Here is a 27514-nt window from a genome sequence, read left to right as displayed (position 1 = left end):
CTGCATGCTCTTTAAAAGATGCTTCTAAAATATGAGGATAGTGAAAGTATAAAAGGATGGAAAGATATAACACACAAATACTAACTAAATGCATCTAAGGTAACTGTACTAATATGGGACAAAATAGAGTTTAAATAATAAAATATTAATAGAGATAAAGGAGATTTTTTCATAATGATAAAAGCTTCAATTTATCAAAAACATAAAGCAATTTTAAATTTGTGCATACTTCATAGCATAGCCTCAAAATATGTAAAGCAAAAAGGAGACAGAACTACAAGAAGAAATTTTTTTTTAAGATTCCCACCTGAGCTAACAACTGTTGCCAATCTTCCCTTTTTTTTTTCTTTTCTGCTTTTTCTCTCCAAATCCCCCCAGTACATAGTTGTATATTTTTAGTTGTGGGTCCTTCCAGTTGTGGCATGTGGGATGCCACCTCAGCATGGCCTGACAAGTGGTCCCTTGTCGGTGCCCAGGATCCGAACCGGCGAAACCCTGGGCCGCCAAAGCAGAGTGGGAACTCAACCACTGGGCCATGGGGCCAGCCCCACAAGAAGAAATTTTTTAAAAACAACTACCCTTTTGGAAGAGTTTAACACACTCTTCTCAATTAATTCAAGTAGAATAAGTAGGTTAACCCCCCCCAACAGCTATATAGATAAATTAGACAACTCAGTTATCAGACTTGACCCAACAGATCCACATACTTCCACAAACTGAAGACTATTCCTTCTTTGCAAGCACATACAGGACAAAAATTGATTGTGTATGGGGTCATAAAACAAGTTTCAACAAATTTCAGAGGACTGAAAACATATGGACTGTTTTCTCTGACCATGATTTAGTCAAGCAAAAAAATCAAAACAGAGATAATAAAACATAACTCATATGTCCGAAAATGAAGAAACACTCGCTTACTGGATATCCCTGTTTGTGACTAACAAGTGCACAAATTCAGCATGTCCACAACACCCCCAACTCCCTCATTTTCTGCCCCATCTTCCTCACTGACACATTATCCACCTCATTGTCTAAGGCATCATTTGTGGTCCCACTGACATGGCCTTAGTTCAGGCCTTCACCGGTGATAGTGATGTCATTTTCTCTGTAACTGGACTCCTCTCTTTGAGGTTCATGGGTCTCCTACCTGCCACAATATTCTTTCTAAAAGATTGGTTTAATCATATAAAGCCTTCATTGAAAAACTTTTAAAAGGCCTCAATACCAGCAGGATAAAATCCAAACTCCAAAACATGACTTTCAAAGATCCTTGCATAGTCTCTGCCTTTGTTTCCATCTTTATTCCCTCTCAAGCCCTCATGTACTTTTGCTCACCAGCTCTGCTCTCTGAACATCCCTCCTGTCTGTCACCTTCTTACCTTTGCGCATACTAATCCCTCTACCTGAAATGTCCTTTCTTATTGCTCACCCACTTGACCACTTCCTATATATTCTGGAAGACACAGCTCAAGGATCACCTTCCTTGAGATGCTTTGCCTGGTCAATCTTCATAGGGTTATTCACTTCTTTGCTTTCTACCCTAGAATTTTTTTTTTTACCTCAGTTTTGTAAATTAGCTATTTAAATGTCTACCTATTGTGTTAGACCATAAGCTACACAAACACAGGATTTTTTTTTTCATTCATTTTTTTGCATTCTTGGTATTTATTTAGGAAGGGCTCAAAAAATGACCTTCATGAATAAAATGAGAATTAGTAGGATAGTTTAAACACATTTATTGAAAGAAGGAAGAAAGTTGGTCAACAGGTTGGCAGTGAGAAGGGAGAGCAACTGTATAAAAAGGAGATGGGATAATATGTAAAGAGTATCAGACAGCACATTTGGTGTGATAGGCTTAAAACCTTTTAGCCTCTTGAAGGAAGGGATGCCAGGTAGACTTGTGCAGTTTTTATACTGCACAACTCAAGAGGGTGCCGTACACATCTAGTCAAGGATGCGATTGTGTTGTGCAGTGCAATCCTGAGTGGTCACCTACAGTTTCCTTGATCAAATAAATGAATCACATCCTTAGGACCCAGGAAATAATTGTTATTTATTTATTACAGCCATTAGGAGTCATTAAGAAAAGGACTACATTTTGCCTACTCTAAATAGTGAGAGAAGTGTGTAATACCTTTCAGAAATCTTCCCATCAAAAACAAAAAGTTTAGGTACCTAATGTAGCATGTTTTAATTACGTGGGGTGAAAAAACTCACAATTAATCCAGATAAATGAGCCATTGCAGTTGGGTGAAAACCACATCCACCTGTGGCATAATTTACAAAGTTTGCTTAAGGTTTGCATGTGAATATTATGACTTGCAGTCAAATAAATTCAGACAAATAATTTAGAAAGTAAATTTATATACTTGTCTTACCTAGTTTATTAAATAATGGGTACCTGGAAGCCCCAGGACTGAGCCTCCCATGGGGATAATTAGAATTCACTAACTTGAACCAATGGCTTTGTCTGCTTCAAAGTCTCATGCTGGTTTGGAGACTCTGCATTTCATAACCAGAACACCGTTTGGTTGCTGAAAGTATAAACCAAACACTGTCATGGCAATTTTTTCTGAGAAGCAGAAGAAACAAAAATAATAATCTCTGCAGGTTTCACCTGCAAATGCTGTTTTAAAGCAACGAGTCTTGTTCACTCCCCACATCAAGAAATCATGTTTCCCTGTGCAAGCTGAAATTCCTGGGCCTAAATATGTTCTCCACATCCACCTCTTACACACCTTCCATGTCGCTGGATGTGTTCTTCAAAGTAGTTTCTCAGAATAAGAATAGCCATTGGCTTATTGCAAACCACATATTTTATCTGTTTTGATATCTCTTTTCTACAGATCCTCCTGCCGTGGAGCCAGCATTCCTGGAAATCCGGCAAGGACAAGACCGAAGTGTCACTATGAGCTGCCGGGTACTGAGGGCCTATCCCATACGGGTGCTGACCTATGAGTGGCGTTTGGGCAACAAGTTATTACGGACGGGTCAGTTCGACTCTCAAGAGTACACAGAATACCCGGTGAAGAGTCTTTCCAATGAGAACTATGGGGTTTATAACTGTAGCATCATCAATGAAGCTGGAGCCGGCAGATGCAGCTTTCTTGTTACAGGTAAGAGTCCAAGTATTTTGCATTATATATATTGCATTATATATATTTTTAGAGCAACGGACTATAGGCTTACATCAACATAAGAATGAAAGCATTTTGCAAGTCCGTGGAGCATCCTATGAGTAGCTTGACTGTCTAGTTAGAGCTTGTACTCATTTATTTTCAAGGCAAGTCTCTTTTACTACTTAAGATAGTTTATGTGCCTATAAAATTAGACAGCAGTTTATGTGAATTCAAGCAGATTTGGTGATGAGGTTGCTTATTTTGAGGGTTTCAGTAATAAAGTGGCAACTCTTAACTAGCTTTCTTTAGATCAAATTGCAAATATTCATACATATTTTCATCTGCAAGGCTACAGTCCCTTGTGAACTGATGCCAGCTTTGGTTTTCTTAATAGCAGAAACAGTGCTTTCTTTTTTTGTCCTCTTTATTTATTTATTACCTCTTAATGTGTGGTGAATCTCCATTTTGTCCTTGGCTTACCATAGGTTCACAAATATTCAAATAGTAAGCAATAAAGTTGTATCTGGCATATAATGAATTGTAGAGAAGTGTCAATACTTTTTGATATTATATTTTAATGTATTAAAAAATATTAAATCTGTATTAAATCTTAGGTATTTATTTAAATTACTTTTGTAATCTATATACTGAAGTAAATCTGTGTTATTTTTGAGCTGGGGTTTAGGCATACATTAAAAGGATATACTCTTTTTCATTATTATTTTGTTCAAGGTAAAGTTAGTTGTAACAGAGTGTTTATACTAGTAAAAAAAGAAATTGGACATTGTATATCATCTGAAAAGCAATCATATAAATTATGATTACAGTGTTTCAGACTTAATTAAAACTTGTGCATTGGTAATATAATTCTTATTAATAAGTTCTTATTTATCAGAGAACTCTTGAAATATGAATTGCCTTGAGACATTTTTGCTTCCTGAAATACAATATTAGGCAGATGAAATGTAATTCACTAACCAAAATGTCCTTCCTGCTGGAGCTTGCCACCTCTTGGTTTCACATGCTTCTTATTAACGTTCAGTTGAACTGAAAGCTGTTCTACTTTGATTCTTGAAATGCACTATTAAAACAAAAGCAAAAGTCCACAGGACAATACTACTTACATGGCAATCTAACTGCTAATTTTTATCACTAGGAATATTTACAAGAGAAAGAGAATGTAGTCTATTACTCTATGGGGTAGTTTAAAAGGTACCAAGTACTTTCATCCCTTATTTATAAGTTATTTTCCCAAGGCAAAAAGAATCCTTCAAAGACAATTGTTTTTCACATATTTGTACAAATAGAGTGCTGTACTTTCCTTCATGAATCCCCCAAAACAAAAATACTCCATAAAATTACATCTCTTCCTTCAATCTTTTTGGTCTTATAAACATAGTAATTTTCTTGGGTGATACTGTTTTCTGACTTCAAGCTAGTTTAGACTGTGCTGCCTCTGCAAGATTTTCATTTGCTCTGTTATGTGATCCAAATCTTGTTTTTTGAACTAGAAGAAAAGCTGAGACCAGAAGAAACACTAGCTCCATTTTCCCACTCCAGATCCCTGGGTGCAGTAAGTAGATTTTCACAGCTGCAGAAAGGAATAAACCCATTATGGATTGCCCATTGAGGGAGAGGAAATGGTCCCATGCATTAGTTTGTTTCTAGTGTGAACTTTCCAATCTTCAGGTCAACCTAGTTGATTCAAGATCTCTACATACAATCGAATACGGTTTGGAAGAAGAGGAAAGGAAATGACTGAATTCCAAATATCGTATAATTCATCAAAATATATAAAGAAATGAGTAAAACTCCAAGTAACCGTGATTTAAGCAGGATACAAAATTATTTCATGCAGGTTAAGGGCTTGAAGTGTCATTTTAGAAACCAACATAATGGCTCTGTTCCACAAAGTCCTCAGGGATTCAGGCTTCTTCCATCTTATTGCTCGACCATCATCAATAGATGGCACATCTCATAGCCCTAGTGACTACTTAAGTTCCAGGCGTTACTTCTGCATTTCAGCATATTCTCTCTTTTTAAGGATACTTCTCAATACTTTTAGATACCCTTTCTACTTGCATCTCATTGGAGATACCTTAATCATATTGCTGTACCTGCAATAAAGACTGGCTATATATTTTATCCTAGGAAGATTAAATCACACTTTCTCACATATATTTTAAATTGTCTTTATTGAAAATATTGCAATGAAATTAAATTGGGATTTTCAAGGAAAATCTAGGATCTATGGTTTTATCTCTGTGATACTTAATACCATTACTGATAGTCAGAAGCACTTTTCAGGATCTTAGAATAATTAAAAAAGACAAGGGGCCGGCCCGGTGGCACAGCAATTAATTTTGCACGTTCCACTTCGGCGGCCCGGGGTTCACCAGATTGGATCCTGGCTGCAGACATGGCACCACTTGGCAAAAGCCATGCTGTGGCAGGCGTCCCACGTATAAAGTAGAGGAAGATGGGCACGGATGTTAGCTCAGGGCCAGTCTTCTTCAGAAAAAAGAGGAGGATTGGCAGTAGTTAGCTCAGGGCTAATCTTCCTCAAAAAAATAAAAATTAAAAAATAAAAAAGACAAGAATAGGTTTAATCATGACTCAAGAGATTTTATTGATAAATAGTGGAATTCAGGGTACCATATTAGTTACTTATTGCTGCATAATCAATTGCTACAAACTTAGCATCTTGAAGACCTCTTACATGTCCTGGAAGATGTCTGCAGGTCCTAGAGACCACCTGTAGTTCTTTGTCATGTGGGCCTATTCCAACATGGCTGCTTACTTCATCAAGCCAACACGAAGAATCTCTAGGCCTAGTCTGCTAAGATGGAATCGTATATAACAAAACATAATTGTGGAGGTGACATTCCATCACAGTTTCCTCCCACCCTCAATGGAAGAGAATTTCTTGCAAAGACACAAAAAACAGAGGTAGGAATCACTGGGGGTCACCTTAGCATCTGTCTGCCACAGGTATCAGCATATCCTGCCACTAAGAATACTTTTAAAATATAGCCTACATATGAAGGAGACTGCTTTATCTACAGCACTAATTAAAGAAATCCTTCGTAGTTTAACCCCTTTCAATAAACATGGCAACTAGGGTTTTACCAAGCAAAAATTTGCCTGTGACTGTTACTCTCACCTCTAGTTTGAAAACATTTGTGCTAAGATTGTGCATCCTGTATTTTCCTTCTGGTGTGTTACAATATTCAGATTGACACATTGGAACTCCTGTTTTCTCCATGTTCAACATCATTAGATCAGACACATAAGCAAAATTAGACAGATCCTAGAAAACAAATAAGGCAAGAGTGAGGCATTTTTATGAAAGGGAGCACATGTTATCACCCAGTGAATGTAAAGAAATTTGGAATGCCTGAGAGCTGTAATATTGCCTAAGACAAGATGTTGGAAGACTCTAGAATTGCTTAGCTCTGAAGAATAAAAAGGAAGAAATAGCAACCAAATCAGGTTTGACTCCAAACCAAAACATTTTGGTCTTGTTTTCTAATGTCAGATTGAATTATATCGTGTCCAGATAGAAACTATATTTTATTCTCTGGCAATGCATATGTTTGTGCTCTTCAGCTAGGTGTTTCTTATGAGTGTCTAAGAATGAACAACATAAGATTGTGGAAAAATCATTAACTATCGGAAGTAAGAGCAAATGAACTGATGCAAAAATAGTATCTAGTAAAATTCCCTTTGATAACTCTAAAAGATGAGAAACTTCAATGTCAAATTAAATATTTTTCAGGGCTAGAATTCAGTTAAATTTATTAGAATTTTATTTATGATGATACCAGATAGACAAGTGGATCCTAGTGTTTCAGCCAGCTTGTGAATTGCAGTTATATTAAAAAATGTAGAGCAGAAAGTGCATAATATGTCCTAACAACTCTTAATGTATAGCATTCTATAGTGTACAAAGTGATTCCACTCATTTACTTTTCATCTCAAACAATCTCACTATGTGTGTAGAAGAGGTGGTATCATCCTCCTTTGACAGATAAGCTAACAAAGGCTCAGGAAGCCAAAAATAAAAGATGTGTCTTCTGATTGTAGATTCAAGCTCTTTCCAATACACCTCAGTGATGCTGTAATTTATTAGTGGTGCTAAAGGAATTTTTATACTTAAGCTAGACAAAATGTGAGTGAGTCCATGCTGACTCTGAAAAAGTAGAAATAGTAAGGTAAATATTAATTAAGGAAAGTAATGCTATCACACAAATTTTGCCAAAGTATTTCCTTTAATCTTGGATCTAATTTGTACAATATTTTAGATAAATTTTATTTTTCTCTAGTAAACATTTCATGAGTAATCTGTATTTTAGATCATACTTAAAGCAAAAGTTAAATTAAAATTTTTGTTGTAGTCACAGAAGTATGATGGCTCCTTAAATTCTCTACATTACTCATTTTCTTCTTTACAAAATCATCTAATTCCTCCAGTGAAATATTTGGAGCAGTGTGGCTATCAAAAGTCTATCGTTGGGCTTTTTAAAAAATAAAGCATTGCAGCGTTAAAGATCAGTTTAAAGTAGATTTCAGTCACTTATATTTTGTTAACTACAGACAGTTCAAAATGTAGACAAACTAAGAAAATCATGGTTTTCATCTGATATACTAATTTCTGAGTAACGCACCTGTGGGCTCTAGTAGACCAGAACACAAGAAAATTCAAGTGTAAATGCTTTTTTTTACAGTCTAAAGAATGTGGTGAGCATGAAAATTAATTGAATTTAGTAAAATTAAAGTAGATTTGAAAAGTTAAACATCAAATTCAAAAAATTTGTCCCTGGGCAGAGGGAGGGAACCATAACGGAGAGTTGGACCCAGTGAGTGGAGTTGAGCTAAGGCTGACCACATCTTGGAACCAGGAAAGCAGAGTTAGAAATCTGGATGCAGCCAGAGGCAGGATTCAAGACTTAACACTTGGGATGGCTTGTGCTCTGATCTGAATTGTGTTCCTCAAAAATTCACATGGTGAAGACCTGCCCCCCACCATCTGACAGTATTTGGGGATGGGCCTTTGGGAGATAATTAGGCTTCGATGAGGTCATGAAGGTGCAGTCCTCAGGATGGGATTAGTGACCTTGTGAGAAGAGACCGCAGAGACCTTGCTCTCTTGCTCTTTCATGCCACATGAAAACACATTGAAAATGTGTCCGTCTGCAAGTCCAGAAGAGAGCTCTCACCAGACACTGGCTATGCTGGCACCCTGATCTTGGACTTCCAGCCTCCGGAACTGGGAGAAAATAAATTGCTGGTGTTTAAGGCACCCAGGTTATGGTATTTTGTGATGGCAGCCCAAGCAGTCTAATACAGCCAGTCACAATAGTAAGTGCAACCATGTCAAAAATCACAGTATCAAAATATGGTCAGGAGCGAAAAATGCAAACTCTCCTGGTCCAGATAGGACTCTTCTGGTTAATTTGTTGTGGGTGTGGCTGTCTCATTCTCAGTAACTACATAAAGAAGGTTCTTCAATGCCTGAACAATGTTAACATCGTCTAACCGTTCAGCCTTGTGTAAGCCATTTAACTCCCTGTGACTGTAGCTGCTTTATCTGTAGAATGGGAGATAATAAATCTGCTTCCTAGGAAAGGTAATTTTGAGAGTGTCAAATAAGCTAATGGATTTGATAGTATTTTAAAAGCAAAACAGTATGATCATATAGACGTAAGATGGGTGGATTTCCAGATTTGGCCACAGGTAAGCTAACACTTTTTGCTCTCTATCTTGGAAACACAACAGTGAAAATGTCACAAAAAAAAAAAAGAAGAGGGCGGATGGCTGATCATAGAGATGTTGTCAGTAATCAGTACACACTTCAGCTCTGGTCGGGAGACAGAAGTGTGGTGAGATTATTAGGCTGGCACAGAAGAAGCCAGTAACCACATTCTGGGGCAGGTCTGAGAGAGGACTTTGTGTTGTAGGTGAGTTTTTCTTCCCCTTCTGTTATATATTCTGGGTGGGTTATTACCTGACATTACCATGGGGCAGGAAAGAAGCAACTCTAACTGGAAACAGCAGGGGCAAAATTGAGAGAGAACCAGAGTCTGGCTGGGTAGACAGTGTGCAGCAATGAGAGCAGCCGGTGGGGCTGGCTCCTGGCAGTCCTTCTGTTCTTTCCCTCTGCCCCCATACACCCCTTCAAGCAGACAACTCCCAAGAGACAGGCTACCCTAGGACAAGAGCAGTTGAGGTATTGGAAGCTGAGGGTACTGGAGGGAGACAATCCCTGAAGAGGAGAGGCATGAGAAGATAGAGAATAATGGAACTAATGCTGAAATCAGAATCTCTGTCGTGAAGCCCCTTTCTCTTTCCCTAGAGGAGCAGCTGCAGGACTCAGGCTGTCTCACTCCTATGGGCCACAGCAGACAAGGCGCTTCAGGGCTCACAGGAGTAAAATTTGCAGAACTATTGCGAAAGAATGAAAACAAGTAAGTTAATGTATTCCTCATTAGATAGGAGTAGTCAGGACAGAAGAAGATTTTAAATAATACAAAATAACATCCTCAAAGAAAGCAGAGATGATATAAGAAATATGAAGAAGAAAAAACAGCAATGAAGAAAAGCAACTTGGTGATAATGGATATAAAAAATGTAATTGTTGAAACAAAAAAGTAAATGACTAGACTAGATATTCAGAATAGACACTGCCAAGGAATGAGTAGGTTGGCTGGACTATCCAGTTTAGGAACCCTCTCAGAAAACAGCAATAGGAGACACCAATACGAGGTGAAGTTTTAAGACATGCGGAGAACAGAAGCAAAAGTGTAAAGGGTCCAATTTCATTCTTTTGCATGTGAATATCCAGTTTGCTCAACACCGTTTATTGAAGAGACAATTCTTTCCCCGTTATATATTCTTGGCACCCTCAACAAAGATCAGTTGACCATATATGAATGAGTTTATTTCTGGGCTCTTAACACACACACTCACACAGGGAAATTTTTGGAGGTGATGGACATGTTTATTACCTAGATTGTGGTGATGGTAAGACAAGGTATCCATATGTCCAAACGTAGCAAATTGTATACATGACTTATGTGCAGGTTTTTGTATATCAATTATATCTCAATAAAGCTGGGGAAAAAAATGAAAGGAAGAGGATAAGATCCAATAAATAAATGAGGAAAAATAAAAGATGATGTTTCTTTTTTTCTTGTAATTTCCCTAATAAACAGCTGTACAAACAGTGGTCAGCAAATTACAGCTTGGGGACCAGGCAAGTATTTTTGTAAATAAAGGTTAATTAGAACATAGCCTTCCCCATTTGCTTATGTGTTGTCTCTGGCTGCTTTCATGCTACAACAGGAGAGGTGACTGGTTGTAACAGCAACCATATGGCTCATAAGCGTGAAACATTTGCTATCTAGCCCTTTAAGGAAAAGTCTGCCAATTCTTGGTTTAAAGCAAAATAATAGTATTACAAGTTAGGATTTATAACATATTTAGAATTAAAATATCGCTTCTCGCCCTTTTGGCTAAGATCAAGTGTAGAATTAAAACATCACAATAATAGCGCAAGTGATGGCATTAATTTGAATTATGCTGTTGTAAATGTATAAAATTTGTGAAGTGGGAAGTGGGAAGTGAATATCGACCTCAGGGAAGCCTGGGGTGAAGTGTGATATATTATGTGATACAATATTGACTCTAAATAGAATCCAAAAGTTAAAATTGCATAGTTTTACCATACAGAAACTTCTAAAAAGTTTTTTTAAAAGTGGTGCATTAAAGGGACTAAAATGTATTTGAATTTACTCGAAATATCACAGGAAAAGAGCAACAAATGATCCAAAAAACCACTGAAGGGACAAATAAAATAAACAGCAAGATGGTAAACTTTAACCCAATTATATCAATAACTACGTTAAATGTAAATGAGCTTAAGGCTCCAATTAGTTGTCAAAAATCATAGGACTGGATTTTTTTAAAAAGCAGGCTATCTACACGTATACACTGCTGTCTGCAAGAAACATATGTTAAATGCAGAAACATGAGACTAAACTGAAAATAATGGAGGAATATATAACACGCAAACAGCAAATGTAAGAAAGCTGACATGGCTGCATTATTATCAGCCAAACTAGACTTCAACATAGAAAAATTATGAGTTAAAGAGGGACAGTTAATTATAATAAAATAATTTATATGGAAGACATAAGGGTTTTAAATATGTGTCTCTCTAATAATAGTGCTTCAAAACTCACAAATAAAAAGTGCCAGGAGAAATAGACTATTCAAATATAGGTGAAGGTTTTAACATGTATCTGTGAATAATTGGTAGAATATGTATCCAGAAAATGACTAATGTTTTAGAAGATCTGAACTATGTTATCAAGAAAATTAAACTAATTAATATATAGATCATTATACCCAAAGTTCTAAACTATACATTATTTCATGTGTCCATAGAATGCTAAACCAAGGTAGATAATGTGCTGATCAAGGATTTTCCTTATAAAATTGGGAGCAAGACAAAAATACTCATTCTCACCAGTCAGAAATGTCATACTACAGGTCCTTACCACTGTAATAACACAAGAAAAGTAAATAAAATGCATAAAAATTGGAAAGGAAGAAGTAAAACTACTTCTATTTATAGATCATATGGTTGTTTTTGTAGACAGTCCTAAAAAATCTTAAGGTTAATCTACTTGAATTAATATGGTAATTTAGCAATAGCCTAGGATACAAAATCAGTATGTAAAATCAATTATATTTCTGTACAATAGCCACAAAAATTTGAAATTGAAACATAAAACATGCCATTTCCAATGACATCAAAATGTGAATAAATTTAATAAAATATGCACAAGACATACACTGAAAAATACAAAAAATTGCTGAGGAAAATGAAATGAGACCTAAATAAATGGAGAAATATACCATGCTCATGGAATGGAAGAGTCAGTATTGTTTTGATGCTCATTTTCTCCACATTGATCTACAGATTCATTGCAATCCTAACAAAACTCCCAGTATGATTTTTTTGTTTGTTTGTTTTTCATAAAAATTGAAAAGCTTACTTTAGATTTTATTTGGAAAGCTGAGGTCCAACAATAGTTAGATCTGTTTGGGTGCGTATAAAGAACAGAGTTGGAGGACTTACACTGCCTGATTTCAAGGCTTCCTGTAAAGCCATAGTAATCAAGGTAGTGTGGTTTTTCTATAAAGATAAACACATGATCAATGTCACCAGCATAATCCATTGGGAAAATGATAGTCTTCTGAATAAATTGTGAATTGAATATCCATATTTAAAAAATAAACCTTAAACAATACCACTCACTACTCCCAAGATTAATTTAAAGTTGATTGTAAGTGTAAATATAAGAAGCTGAAGCTATAAAATTCTAGAAGAAAACATAGGAGAAAATCTGTGCAAATTTGGAATGGCAAAGATATTTTAAAAAGTAAACAAATAAAATCACCACTCATTGAAAAAAAAATACATCAGATGTCATTAAAACTACAACCCTTCTTCTCTTCAGAAGACATCATTAAGACATCTATGAAAAGGCAAGTCACAGAAGGGAAGAAAATATTTGAAATATGTGAATGTGATAAAGGGCTCATATCCAAAGTATATGGATAACTTAAAACTCAATAGTAAGACAAACTGTGCAAATAAAAATTGGCAAAAGGCTTGAATAGACTTGTGCAAAAGAGCATACAATTGACCAATAATTGTATAAAAACTTGTCTCCCGCATTAGTTATTAGAGAAATGGAATTTAAACCACAATGAGACAATACTATGCACACATTATAATGGCTAAAGGTGAAAAGACTGACAATACCAAGTGTTGGGGAGGACAGAGAGTAACTGAAACTATGACACACTGCTTCTGGGAATGTAACATGGGATTACTGTTTTGAAAATAGCTGATCAGTCTCTCATAAACTTAAACATCTACTTATCAGGTGAATATGCCTATACAAACACAGGCACAAAGTTTAATAGTAGCTTTACTTGTTACAACCTCTGGATAGAAACAACCCAAATATGCATCAACAGGTAAATAGATAAAAACCTTTGATCTACTCATAAAACAGAGTTTTACTCAGTCATAAAAATGGAAAGAACTACTGGTACACACAATGCTATTGATGGTTGGATGGATTTCAGCAACACTGTGTTGAGTGAATAGAACTAGACAAAGAAAGTGCATACTTTATGATTCCATTTATATGAATTTCCTGAACAGGCAAAACTAATCTTTACTAAAGAAATTGGATTCTTGTTTGCCTGGGGCTGAGGGTGGAGCTGATTGGTTACAAAGGAGCAGGAGGTAACTTTCTGCGGTGAGGGAAATCTCCTGTGTCTTGATTGGGGTGGTGATTACATAGTAAAATGTGTATATTTCTAAACTCATCAAAATTATCACTTAAAATGTGTTCATTTTATTGTGTGTAAATTATACCTCAATAAAGTGTTACTGAATAAGTGGATGATATTTGCCAATTAAGGTAGGGTTGAGAATAGAAGGTGTTTCATAGGATGAATGTCATTTGTTCTATTTAATGTTATCATATATATAATTTTTCCAACCCATATTGTATTAACATATTCAAGGTAATTTTTTAAAATTAATTTCTCCTCAAGAATCCCTTCTTCCTCTTTCTTCTGCTAACGTCTGAATTATTTTCCTTTAAAGGGAGACACTAGATTGGTTGTCTTCACAGTATTTCTCCTCCCCGTGATAGCCACTGTCATCTTCTCTCACTTATATCCCTTACCTTAAGAGAGGGTGACTGTTACATTAAAAATACAGAATGACTAATATGTTGGTAACAAAGGTCACATATACATGTTAAATCAGAACTATGTGAACCAGGTTTTGGAAGATTATCATTTTGTAAGTGGGACTGTCTCTGCTGGGTAATAGAGGGAAGAAAAAAAGATCAGCACAATGAGGTTGGCCAAAGGATTCCAAAACTAGTTCCCACTGCTGCCTCATGCTGTTTCCAGGAGGCATTAGTTCCAGTTTGTAGAGGATAAGAAGCAGTCTGAAGGCAAATAGTTTCTCCTGAGAGAAAAGAACCTTCATAATATTCACTGACACCAGAGAAGAATAAAACAAAGAAACTCAAATGTAGAAACACACACATATGCCTTTGAGTATTATATGTTTAGTATTTCTATTCTTTTCTTAAGGGCCTGTTTCGCACTGATTACCATTGGATTTTTCAGTAGACATTGGGTAGTGGTAAAACCAATTGATGAAAGAATCAAAGGACGTTTAGTTCAGTGGAATCAAAGCCATCTGCCAAACCTCTTCAGTGTCTATTTTAGCACTTGGCCTCTGTCCATTGCCCTGAAGGGATATGATTAAGGGATGAGAACCGTGCAAAACTTGTTCCAAAGGCATGCCAGAAACCAGACTTAAAGTAGTCAAGAGAGAGATTCCACAGACGAGGCCCACAACCTGATCCACAGTCTTTTCTCAGGGGAGATTTTGTGACGGAGCCGTAAGTTGAGAAAGTCACTAGAGGTTTTCTTTTTGTAAATTATTCTTCGGTTTTAGACGAGAGGATATCACCAAAGTCTAATAATTTGACATTGCTTAAGTGAGCATCACTTAAGAAGTCACCTTCTTTCATCATTCTAATGAATTTTGTCTATTTCTAAAGCACTCATCAAGATGACAGTTACTAGAAGCCTCCGGATTGAACTGCAGGCCGATTCCTGCTTTGAGTCAGATCCAGACCAGTGCTTCTTAGCAATGTGATAAGAACAGTTGTTCTTGCCCTCATCTTTCTTTCGTGCTAGGAGTCATATTCACCGCTCCTTTGGCTATTCTTAGAGAGTCACAGGGATTCAGTTTCAATAACTGGTTTCCTTTATTCACATCTAAATCCACTTTATTAATTCGAGTTATATGTTTTGGAGAAAATAAATGTTCCTAGAAGATAAACAGCATACCTTCTGGGCTCCTCTCCAACTCACTGGAACACTCTTGCTCCCTGCCTAAATGATGTTCAGCACGTTCATATTCCACAATGGACCACCCACATGCACAGCAACGGCGCTTGCCAAGAAGTTAATGCGGTCTATAAGTACACCACTGAACATCCAGTTCCCTCAGCCTGAGAGCCACTGGGTCAGCACCTCCATCTGTTCCCCCTCCATGCACACGTCCCAACCAATGGGCCTTTAAATGAACACAAGTCTTTTAGACATTTTGGAACTGTTTTTAGGGAATGTATAGCTTTAGGGAAGACTGAATACATTTATTTGCAGCTTATTGTATATTCATTATTCCTGAGTTAAATGTTTAATGAAATACATGTACTTCGACTTCCAGAGATTTAGCCAATCCTGATCTTTATAAATTCCTGAGTAGATAATACTTTCAGGTAACAATATAATATGGCAAATCTGCTTGAGTCCCAGGGGTAAATTTAAGTTGAATTAAATTGTAGTTTAAGTTTCTGTACTCACAGTGGTCAGCATAGGGAAGCAGGGCATCCTTTTTAGATTAATGGAAGAAGCATCTTATCAGGAAATCCACTAGCCTGTACTGTATTTGCACGTGAATTAGGAAAAAAGTACCCCTTTCTTGAAGCAGATGTAGCTCCTACACCAGGGCACAGGTGGTTGCAAGAGGAATAGAGCCTACATTTCAGCCCCTCACCCCTTCAGCCTGGCTCCTGCGACAGAAAGCAACCATGTGAAAGAGGTCGGATTCAGAGAGCAGAGGACTTTGGCCAGCGTGGGTTCAGAAGATGGCTTTGTTACTTGATAATTGTAGGGTAAGTTGAAGATTTCTAATCTTCACTTTCATCTTTCATAAAAGGAAATTGATAAGAATATTCTCATCCTGCAGAGGACCGGGAATGTTAAAAAACATAATGTATGCGAGTTGATTAGCTGGTGCTTGACAGATAGCAAAAACTAGCAACAAAAAGTGCCTTAAAAAGTTTTATTTTTGTCTGAGAGAGGTCAAGCATCAATTCTTCCTGAAGCCTGGAAGGAACTGTTTTATTTCCTAGATTAAGATTTCTCCTAATGCTTTAGAAGCCGCAATTAGAATATTTTCTGTGAGCAGGTAGAACCCTGGAAGCAAGCTTACAAAGTCAGGAACAGGAAGACCACAGTGGAAAATGTTTCACGAGAATTTATCCATCTACACAGATGTATTTGTGGTATATGAAGAGAAAAGAAAACTCCTTCAGTATCTGATATTGTAAGACCGAACAAAAATAAATTGAATCTCTACTACTACATTGTCTGTGTGATTTTCCCCCTGTTTCTATATACTCTATTTCAGATCTTGTCATTGGTATTTTTTTCACAGACTGTTCCAGTATGTAATTCAGATTCATATAAAATTTCCCCACCCTGTACACAACCTCAAGGGAAAGGTGTGTTGCCTGGTCTCTGACTGTCTCTTTGATCGAAGCTGAAGTAAGAAAGAAAGGACAGGAAAGCCTGAAGTCACTGGCTTTTGGATTCCATGTGGAAAGTCCTTTGAGAAATCCCATAAAAAGTGAGGGAAAAGTTTTGGAGGCTTATAAAAATACAGACCCTAGTAAAGAAGCAGGGGTTTTGGTTATTCCTTATATCGGCTCATAAATACTCGCTTGTATATTTAAAGGGAATGCAGATAGTATTTCTGCATCCTTTCTGGACCACACAAGAATTAGCAATTGAGCTTTTAAATAAATGGTTGCTAGATACTCCAGTGATTTGATCCTCTAGCAGTATTTCTTAGGGTGTGTAGGGTGTGTAGGGAGCCAGGGGAAATGGAACTGGTCAGAGAGCAAGGATGGACTCACTGTGACTGCAGGACGGGAGCTTTGTGAACAAGGATGCACTCACTACAAAAGAGGAGATGCGTGCTTAGCCCAGGATTGGACACCATGTATGTTCAATCCTTTTCTGTTTCTATCTGCTTCTGTGTTGTGAAATTTAATGACATCTATGGAATTTCCTCTGCAATCCCAATTATGTTTCGGGCTTCCCATGCCACCACACGCAGACGTATTCTAGAGTTGGCTCGTTCACAAACGTGGTTGCCATATGTGAAAGAAGTGGCCTAACTCTGGAAGGGCAGCCTATGGATCTCTACAAACAAGCAAAAGACACCACAAAGTCAAGCTGGAGCCATCATCGTGATGTAGGCAATGTTGCCCTGCAGATAGCTCCCTTGAACTTGTACTCCCCTACCGGACTGAGGATTGACAGGTACCATATAGTAATGAATTTTTCAATATAAAATGAGTAAAGAGAGTTTGTATTCTCTCTGCCTTGGGAGTATTTGCTGCAATATTTCCAAAAAGACAGACTTCTAATAATTTCAGTTTATCCTAACGTTCCTGAATACTCTACAGCCAGGAAGGTAGAGATCGGACCCTCTCAGGTTGAAAGCCAGCGTCCTCTGTATACTTGGGTGAATAGTGTAACGTCTCTTCCTTCCCTCAAAATCTTCCTGTGGATCTTTTGGCGGGATGATCTGCAGACCAGACAAGGACAGTCGTCTGCGTTAGTTCAGTTACTATGATGTCCTTATTAACTTTCAAGATTTGCAATTCAAGCCAAGGAATATCCCTCTACATATTTGCCCTTCTCAACCTCTGTGACAACTAAAATAAGTTAATGTTTGAGAAAATATTTCATAAACTGTAAAGTCACGTATTAGTTTGAGACATAGTTTTCATCCCTCAAGATTTGTCTTGCTCCACGAGTCCATGGTTGTAGTGGTAAATTATAATGGAATAACTTTTAAATCCCAACCATATAATTGTGGTATGTGTCTCACACACTTGATATGGTAGTGGGGAGCGAAGGCCCTTGGGCAAGCTCTGTGATGTACAGAGGGATACTGAAGTGCCGAATTAAAAAGCTGTCTTTCCTTCTTTTTCTTCATACAAGTTTTGCTTCCGCCAGTAGTCAACCATCTTTATTCCTAGTGGAGCTCTCCAGATTACTTTTCTATAGAACATGTCATTTTTATCCACATAACACTTAGTTAGATACTTCCAAGTAAAATATCAATGGATTTATAGTTTTTATTTCCAAACATTCTCTAAACCCTTATTAATTTCCTATTTATAAGCCAAATGTGAAAGCTAATTGTTTCCTCAAATCCAAATCATCTTTTAAAAATTTAGGACCAGATCCTAATCTAAGGATATTTTGAAAAAAAAGAAATCTCATATTATTCATATTTTGTGTCATTTTTGGCAAAATACATTCAGGGTTTCAGAGTGAAAGAGTTACTCATTTACGTTGAAATGTTACCCGGTAAATGCATACATTTATTTTATATTACCCAAGACAACTATATATATTTGGTGCATAAACCAATAACTATTTCGTGTAAATATTTTCTTTCCTAGTCTGATGCCAAAAGAGGTCAGAAGTGACTTGGCTGTGTTGAAATATTGCTTCATTAAAGTTTAAAGAAAATAAGTGGAAATCACATAAATTTGTCTAGTTTAGTTTTAAAATTGCTTCAAGTTCCTGTGCTTCTAAAGAATAACAGTGAAACCAACTGTGGAACTCTTCCTACAGAGTCTTATTCTACTTTCTCTGCTTTCCTTATTTTTTTGTGGGCGAGGTACAGTGGGAGATTAATGTTTGTAGAATGCTCACTCTTTCCCCAGTGCTATGATAGGTATTTGATATAGACTCTATGAAATAATTTAGAGAGAGTAAATTATATATTTGATCCATCTGGATCTCCAGAGATATCTTTTAATCCAGCTAACTTCATAAAATAATTGTTGTTTTTGAGAACCAGAAAACCTAATTGAAAGACTACTTACAAAATGATTCTATTATTATTATTATTATTTGCTGATACACTATATTCATTAATTCTTTATTATATTAATAAAGAATCTTGACGTATAAAGCAGATCCCTGCTCTAATGAAATCATGAATTCTTCTGAGAAGTGTCTTCAATCGGGGGAGAATCGTTTCAACGGGAGACAAATCACGGTAGCTTCCAGGTGCTGTGAATCTGTGCGGCTTGAGCATTTAGTGGTTTGGTAAAACAGACCCTTTTTTTACAAGAAGTAATTACTCAGCCATATTGTTTCTGAAAACCTGACTTGGTTGCCTGCCTATTTCAGTCTGAGTGATATGTTTCCTAATAGCCAATAGCAGGATTCTTGGTAAATTACAGTTTTTGCATCTGATCATCATTTTCGTAGTTTCTGCCTCTTTGCAAACAGGCCTGGAGACCATCTTCCTAAGCTTTATTTGAATGGCCTCTGCCTTCCTAGAGATTAGGAAAGGAAATAAATTATTAATACACGAAGATGGTCTTAGGGGAATTTATAAAATTGGGCCTGGTGTTCATTCCACATTTCAAATATTGAAGAAATATGTTTTAATTTGGACACTTTGAACTCATTATGGTGAAATGGTTTCCCAAGTAGATATTTCTATAAACATATTTCCTCTAAATAGCCAATCATTTAAGTATATGTAAAGGAAAATTGAATTATATGATAGCATGTTATATTCAAGTGAAGTTAAATTATTGAGCAAACTGTAAAAAGAAAAAAAAAATTAACCTTTCTTCCCTAGAGTAGAAATATTTGTGTTAACATGACCTTATCAAAGCTCTCTAAATAAGGTTTTTAAACTACAATCAGAAACAAAAACATGTAATATGATATTAACTTTACAGTAATGATCCCATTTTATTTTCTCTTTGCAAAAGTCATCCTAAATATTTCATCGGTGGGCTAACATGAAAACCATAGGAAGGCCCAAGGAAGGCTATTCTTGGCTGGTAGCATTAAATTTATTTCATGGCTACAATTAAATTAAAATGGTTTTATTTGAAGATACTATTTATAATACCACAATGCTGATTTTTTAAAAATGTTTATGCAGGTGAGAAGGGAAACCTTAGGATTATTCTAAAACAAAGAAGCTGTGGTTGCTTTACATTGCTCAGTCTCTTCTCCTGGCCCCAATTATATGATGTCCAAGTCTGGGACAGGACCTCTGACCAGAGAAAGAAAAATGATCCTACAGAAAATGTTTTCAGGAATTCTTATACGTTGGTACAGCATTACAATGTGTTTTCCTAATTAAATGCAAAGTATTATACTATAAATGATTATGAGCGAAGCAGGAGTAATTAATGAAAGGAAAGATAGTCATGATTTGAGTACCAGATGATGGATACAAATTGAGAAGCAGATAGAAATTACATGAGGAAAGCATTTCGGTGTAAGAGGTCAAGATGTGTGAGGATAAAACTAGAGTTTTAGAAACTTTCAGCCATTGACCCACTGAGTCACTAGAGCGTAGGCAGGAGAAATGCAGTCAGAAGAAACATTCACTGATTCATTCATGCAACAAACACTGAGTTAGAAGTCTCCTGTTGCTGTGAAGTGAGGGGTGAAATGAGACATTATTGGAATAAACTGTAAGTGTTACAAACAGTAGACGGTCTAGACAATGACTCTGCAAGTGCAAAAGAGAAAAGAGGCAAAGATGAGCGCACAAGGTTTCCTGATATAAAGGAACTTAGCTGTAAATGCTATAAGGCTTGTTCCCACGTTCTACTGTATCTCCTTCAAAAGATGCTTTATAAATATTATTAGGACTTTATCAATTCATAAAGTAAACTCATGACCATATATTTGTTGAAAATATTGTTCTAATGACTGGATTTTTTTTTTTTTTGAGGAAGATTAGCCCTAAGCTAACATCTGCCAATCCTCCTCTTTTTGCTGAGGAAGACTGGCCCTGAGCTAACATCCGTGCCCATCTTCCACCACTTTCTATGTGGGACGCCTACCACAGCATGGTGTGCCAAGCGTTGCCGTGTCCGCACCCGGGATCTGAACTGGCGAACCCCAGGTTGCCAAAGGCGAACTTAACCATGAACTTAACCACTGCGCCACCGGGGTGGCCCCTGGATTTTTTTAAATGATGCTAAAATTTATTTTTTTTAGTTTTTCCAGGTAGAAAATAGGAGCACTAACTATAGTACAGACTGTTTTCTATAAACCATTTTTGAAGAGTGAGAAACCTATTTCTTTAGCAGTTTTATTTTGAAAAGGCATAACCGATGAAAGAAATCATAATGTAACCAAAGCAACTATACCTTATGCTTGGACAAATTTTAAAGCTTTCTATGGAGATCTCAGAGATTTTTAAAGACTGACAATGTTGTCAATAATTTTATTAGTTAGCCAGTCAATAAACCTACTCTCCTCTCCAGGGCTGTAAATTCCTAGGAAGGTCTTGAGTACTCAAGTGCGGTCACTGGGCAGTCTGCCTCAGTGTGATATTCACAGCTCTGTCTCCAGCAGATGAAACTGAATCCACATCAGGAGTGAACAAAACCAATTATGTGGCAATTTAAAAATAGTGTCATGACAATGACTGGTCATTTGAAAACATATTGTTTGTCTTTAAATGAGAATGCAAAGTATGAATAAACACTTAGCTGTCTCAAGTACAAAGGCATTTCACCTAAATGATTTAGTTGGGTTATCAATTGTAACACGTCTTGTAACTTTTTGTTTACAAACTCTAAATAATCATTAACTGTAAGATGTTGTCATTGACTTGGAAGCTGTATAATTTAGTTGTTAGGTTTCTGTTTCCTGCACACTTATTGACAACTTATCTCTGTTGAATAAACTCTTAATGACATTCAGTTTGATTGCTGCTGCAAAATCAACCTTATTTCTAAGATAAATTGTTCTTCATCAGATACAATAGTTTTTTTGTTAAGTATTACTGATATCTTTTCCATTTCTTCTTCATATTAATTTACCACCTCTCTAGTCAAATGAGAATAGGTCGACTCCATGAGTTCAGTGATAATTCCTTTATTACGTACTTTTATTGAGATAAGGCCTGATACTAAAAACAGAAAACTAAATACCAAGTGTAGGCAACACAGATGAGTACATTCATTCCTTTTAAAACATTTTCCTTTGACTTAACAGAATTAAACCTTTTTTGTCCTCAAAGTACTCCTTATGCCCCTACTTTCATGACATGGCTTTGAATCAGAACAGTAAGCTTTCAGAAGAATAGGACCCCGAGAGGTCATGTCATGCTTCACTCCTCTTCAGGATGAGATGTATAAAGTCGTTTCCACCTCAGTTAGAGACTCTTGTGTCCGGTCCGTCTCTGAACATGGAAGATGTAGGCGTCCACCCACAGGACCCAGCAGAGGACAAGTGCTGATTGGTTGTTTATCTGTCATGATTTTTGAACTAATCAACCTTTGTTCACTTCCCAAATCACATCTTTTTTTGGAGACAGTATCCTCTTACTGGTCTCCTGGCAAAGGTTTCTCATTTATCCAATCCATTCTCTTCTTTCCCACTAGTTATAGTTGTAAAATATAAAGGGAATTTATACCATATTCCTGATTAAAAACTTTAAAAAAAATCCCCATTTCTGTAGAAGCATTTCTTTTCTTTTCTTTTTAATATGACTCAAAATTCATTAGTTTGAAGAGAAAGTAATTACGGTTCTAGCAATGGCATGTTCTTTCTTCTGCCCTGTAGAGGAATGACAGAGAGCTGTATAGATTTTTATTGTGTATTATATCTAGTAGATAGTAATGAGCCACCTGCTGCCTCAGCCAGTCTGTGTGTCTAAATGCAAGATGACCCTGACCCCAAAAGTGCTTGACAGTGTCGGTTAGCTGCACTAAAAGTGCGCACAGCCAGAGCTGTGATTCCTGTGAGTTTTAGAAGTCTTTTTTTTTTAATCAGTGCATCCCTAGTGTTTAAGTTTGTCATAGATATCTGTAGCTATTCTTCTCCTACTAGTAAATTCGCATTTGAAAAGTTTTGAATTCTTTTGTTTTTTGTACTTTGCAAATGTATTTTTGTGAAATCCCTTTATTATTACCACTTTGATTGTTAATTTAGTTATCATTCAGTTCTTTGATATCACTGAGTTCCTTTCCCACTGGGAAATGAAAACCAGTAGACTCACTATAAAATCTTTTCTCCCACTTAAGTCTGTATGCGTTAAAATAGTTAGAGGATAAGCGGACTACAGGGTAAATATCAAACATCTTATCACATCAAACAAGGCAGTTCAGAACTTCACACTGACCTATTCTTCCCGCCTTATCCAAGCACGTGTGTTGTGTCGGCCAGTGTAGCAAAAGCTGATGAGACTATCCCTGTTCTTCAAAGGGGCCCAGTTTGGTTGGAAAGATTTGCACAGCATGTTACAGCCATAGTAGGTCCTTTGGTAGTTCTAGAATATTATCTATAATATATTCACTTTTCTCCACCTAAGGCCATGCTTTATTTCTTCTCTTCCTTATCCCTCCGTGAGCCACCATTGTCTGTCTGAGGAATTTCCTTTCCTTTAAGATCGATAAAGATGTCAGATGTGTCCCCCATGAAGCCTACCCCTGGTCCCGATTGAGAGTGTCAATTATTCTTTCAGAGAATGTCCCATAGTGTTTGTTTACTGTTCTCTATTGGATTTCCTCAGTTGGTTTAAGCATACTTACTTATAAATTCCATTTCATGTTTCTATGACCTGTAGCCTAACCTGCTATGTATTGGCCTTCTTAGTCACTCACAGTGGAACGTTTTCTTGTGTGATAGTAATGTATTTTGAATTTGTATTCATTGAGATTTGATTTGGAGAAATTCTCTGCAGTCTGGTTGCGAACATGTCCTTCAAGAACAACTTGATATGGGATCTACTCAAGCACTCCAGTGGTTTGACAAGCCAAGGATGACTTTTTGTTAATGTAAATATTTTTTCATCTCCCTATGCTGGAGTGGGGCATTTTTTTTCTAGTCTACCCTATGTCTGAGATTGCTGTTTTTACTGATCTTGATCATATGTGGTGGCTTCATTTCCAGCTTCCCATCTTGTGCTGGCCCATTAAACTCATCTCCTATGGGCCTAAAATTCTAGCTCCCAAGGGTACAAAGACCAACAATACTCCTTTTCTCCCTAAACTCTTATTTGATGTCTGATTTTCAGTTCTTTTTTTTTTTTTTTTTTGACCCATGAAGAATAATTCCCTTTCTTGCTTGCAAGCTTAGGTATGCATCTAAAAAGGATTTTTATTATACTTTAATCTAACATTTTTAGATTAGGAAAGAGACATGTCATAGCTTCTTATTGTCTCTTTTACTTTGAGCTTTATGCGTAAAATCTTGTTTTGAAACCTGAATTTAATCACTTTTCAAAAGTTATTTGCAAAATAGAGTAAATGTACTTTTATATAGATTCTGCTTAAAATTTTGAACCATTAAATTTCTTCTCTATATATAACTTAAAAATATTTCAAAATCAAAGATCTGTATATAATCATACATAATGTATCTAAAACTTATCTGTCAGTTTAGATAAACATAGTTCTAGGTGAGTTAGTCTAATGAGATTCAAACTGGAACAATTTTGGCATAGAAATAAAGCAAGAATATGAAAGAGAAAGAAAATTTTCTTGGCATGCTTGGTGGAAGGAGAAAAAAATGGCCTAGAGGATGAAAAAGAAAAAAATATTATGAATTCTTTCCCTGTTCAACCAGCAGATGTCATGTTTGATTGTCAGAGGCTAAGATTATTATAAGGATATTTCCTTGATATGACTGCGTGCATCTTAGAAAATGAATGTATAAACATTAAATATGATTTCCTCTGAAATCAGAGGAGAAATTTTGGGTTTTTTTTTTTACTTTTAAGATACATTTCTCAAATGAAATCAGAAAGTAAAGTTTATCCAAAAGAAGTTTAGTACAAAGTATGCTCTGAGACATAAGCGAGCATATCTATATTTAACTATAACTACTCAAAATTATTTTTATCAGTAGTTATTTATAACTAATCAATATTATTTATGCACCATCTAAAACATTTTTTGCACTTTTACTTCTAAGGTGGTGCAATTATTCAACTAAAATAAACTTTCTCTATTTTTCTTTAATTTCATGAATCAAAGTCAAAATTTGTAGTGTCCTGTTGTATTTGATTATTTACCTATATCAACTTCCACTTATCATCTCTATTGTTTTTCTGTCTCTAAATTTCTTTATCTGTCATATAAGACATTAGAATAGATCATCTCTCAATTATTTTCTAATCTAAGATTCCATAAAAATTATCGCATGTAGTCACATATGTAATGGAGATATATCAATGCGGACAAAATAAAGTATTTAAAAAATCATTCGAAAGCCTTTGAATAGTCTGCAATTAAATATAAAATTGATGATAGAATTTTACATCAAAACAATCTGTTTGGAATATTTAAAGGATTGTTAGATTGAAACTTAATTTTTTCCAACACTGAAAATAGATCTCATTAAACAAATTCATACTATTTACAAGATCATGAGGATTTTTTTTTTTAACTTCAGGGTCAAACTACTTCAATAACCTTAAAAGTTTTATTTAATAAACAATTAGTCCTAGAATTATAGCAGTTTGCATTTATGACATGTAGCCAGTTGCTCTCTTGGCAGTCAACAAAAAGCAAGATTAGACTACAAATAATAGAAGCATGAAATGGAATTTATAAATAAGTATGCTTAGAACAATTGAAGTGATACGATAAACAGCAGGCAAATGTTTCATAGCACTCTGTAGATTCGAGACTGAGTGGCACCTTAATGGCCACCTTGTGGACAGTCGCCCATCTCAGCCCTGCTAAATGGTTATTCGGTATTGACTAATTACCTCCAGTGAAGGGAAAATCATAGTCAGTTGGGGTCTGCCCCTCCATATTCAGAGAGGATTGGTAGAACAGTTCTAAGTCAAAATATGTATCCTTTTAAAAGCCACTCGCTGGTATTCACCTTATTTCATAGGTCTGCTAAAATGTAGCCTGATTTTCTTTCTCTGTCAATAGTCTCAACTCTTAGTAAACTCCCTTTGCTGACTTTTGAGAGTCTTTTTTTTCTTTTCCATGCCAAATGTCTTCTGGTTGTGGTTCTATTTTCTCCTTGTTTCTATTTGAATGCATCTTTCTTCTTATGAAAAAAAAGTGATGCTTAGAACTAAATCTAATATCCCTTGTATTTCACCTTTGGTTAACGAAGGACCCCCACCCCCCAAAAAAACCCATTGAGAGTCTTACCTCCTCAATTCAATCTAGACCCTACTCTCTAAGGAAAACACTCTAGGTTTACGTTACTCACTTAAGCAGCTCATTCGTTCATTTATAGGTTTTGGAAGCTTATTTTTCACCAAAAACCCTAGCTATTTATCTAGGCGATCTCTAAATTCACCTCCTCAATAACATCTTGGGAAATTTAGTCTCCAATACCAGTTGTCAATGATGTGTCAGGTGTTGATTTCTTCATTCAGTATACTGTTTTGCTCTCATCTAGATTTTGCTCTTAAGTGTTGTGAGTATGAATGTGTACCATCATTTAGTGATGAGCAAAATATCACACAAGATAAAAAGTAATAAAATGAGCACGATGGCTCATTTCTGGAGACCTCCTTCTAGGCAAAATTCTTTGTATAGAGTTGATAATGTATTTTCAGTTCAACTGAGTGATTATTCACACAGAATTTTCCTTTAGTGCACACATGTTAATGCCGGAGACTTTTCCAAGTGTTACTGAAATTCAGATATTTAATTCAACGTACAGTAGCACCCCCCCATATTGGCAGCTTTACTTTTCACAGTTTCAGTTACCCGGAGTCAACCAGTCAACCACGTCTGAAAATATTAAATGGAAAATTCCAGAAATAAACAGTTTATAAGTTTTAAATTGCAAGCCATTCTGAGCTGCTGTAATGAAATCTCTCCCCGTCGTGGAAGTGAGTCATCCCTTTGCCCAGCGGATCCACACTGTACATGCTCTCCACTCTTTGGTCACTTAGTAGCCCTCTGGGTTATCAGATTGACTGTCCGGTATGGCAGTGCTTGTGTTCAAGTAATGCTTATTTTACTTAATAATGGCCCCAAAGTGCAAGGGTAGTGATGCTGGCAATTTGGATATGCCAAAGAGAAGCCATAAAGTGCTTCCTTTAAGTGAAAAGGTGAAAGTTCTCAACTGAATAAGGAAAGAAAAAAATCGCATGCTGAGGTTGCTAGGATCTACAGTAAATTTTGTTACAGTTTATTGTTATAATTATTCTATTTTCTTATTAGCCGTTAATCTCATACTATGACTAATTTATAAACTAAACTTTATCATAGGTATGAATGTACAGGAAAAAACCTAGTGACTATAGGGTTCAGTACTGTCCACGGTTTCAGGCACCCCCTGGGGGTCTTACAACATATCCCTCACAAATAAGGGGGGACTATTGTATTTGATTTTATTGGTAAACTTGTCAAAAATTAAGTTCAGTTCATCTGACATTATTTTTTTCTGATGAACCTCTCCAGGGGAATAGAGACCATCACTTTCATTCTTAGTGTTCAAAA

General features: G+C 36.2%; 1 protein-coding gene across 1 annotated transcript in view; it reads left to right on the top strand.

Moving 5' to 3' along the window:
• MDGA2 (MAM domain containing glycosylphosphatidylinositol anchor 2) overlaps positions 1-27514 on the top strand; it is a 780771-nt gene that overhangs the window by 662569 nt on the left and 90688 nt on the right. The window contains 1 exon segment of the mRNA XM_044765576.2: positions 2847-3116. Within this exon segment, the coding sequence (XP_044621511.1) occupies positions 2847-3116 (270 nt within the window).

The sequence above is a fragment of the Equus asinus genome, chromosome 2, assembly GCF_041296235.1.
Source record: "Equus asinus isolate D_3611 breed Donkey chromosome 2, EquAss-T2T_v2, whole genome shotgun sequence".
NCBI classification, from domain to species: domain Eukaryota; kingdom Metazoa; phylum Chordata; class Mammalia; order Perissodactyla; family Equidae; genus Equus; species Equus asinus.
Note: the sequence above shows the minus strand (reverse complement) of the source record. Positions and strands in the feature narration are given on the sequence as shown.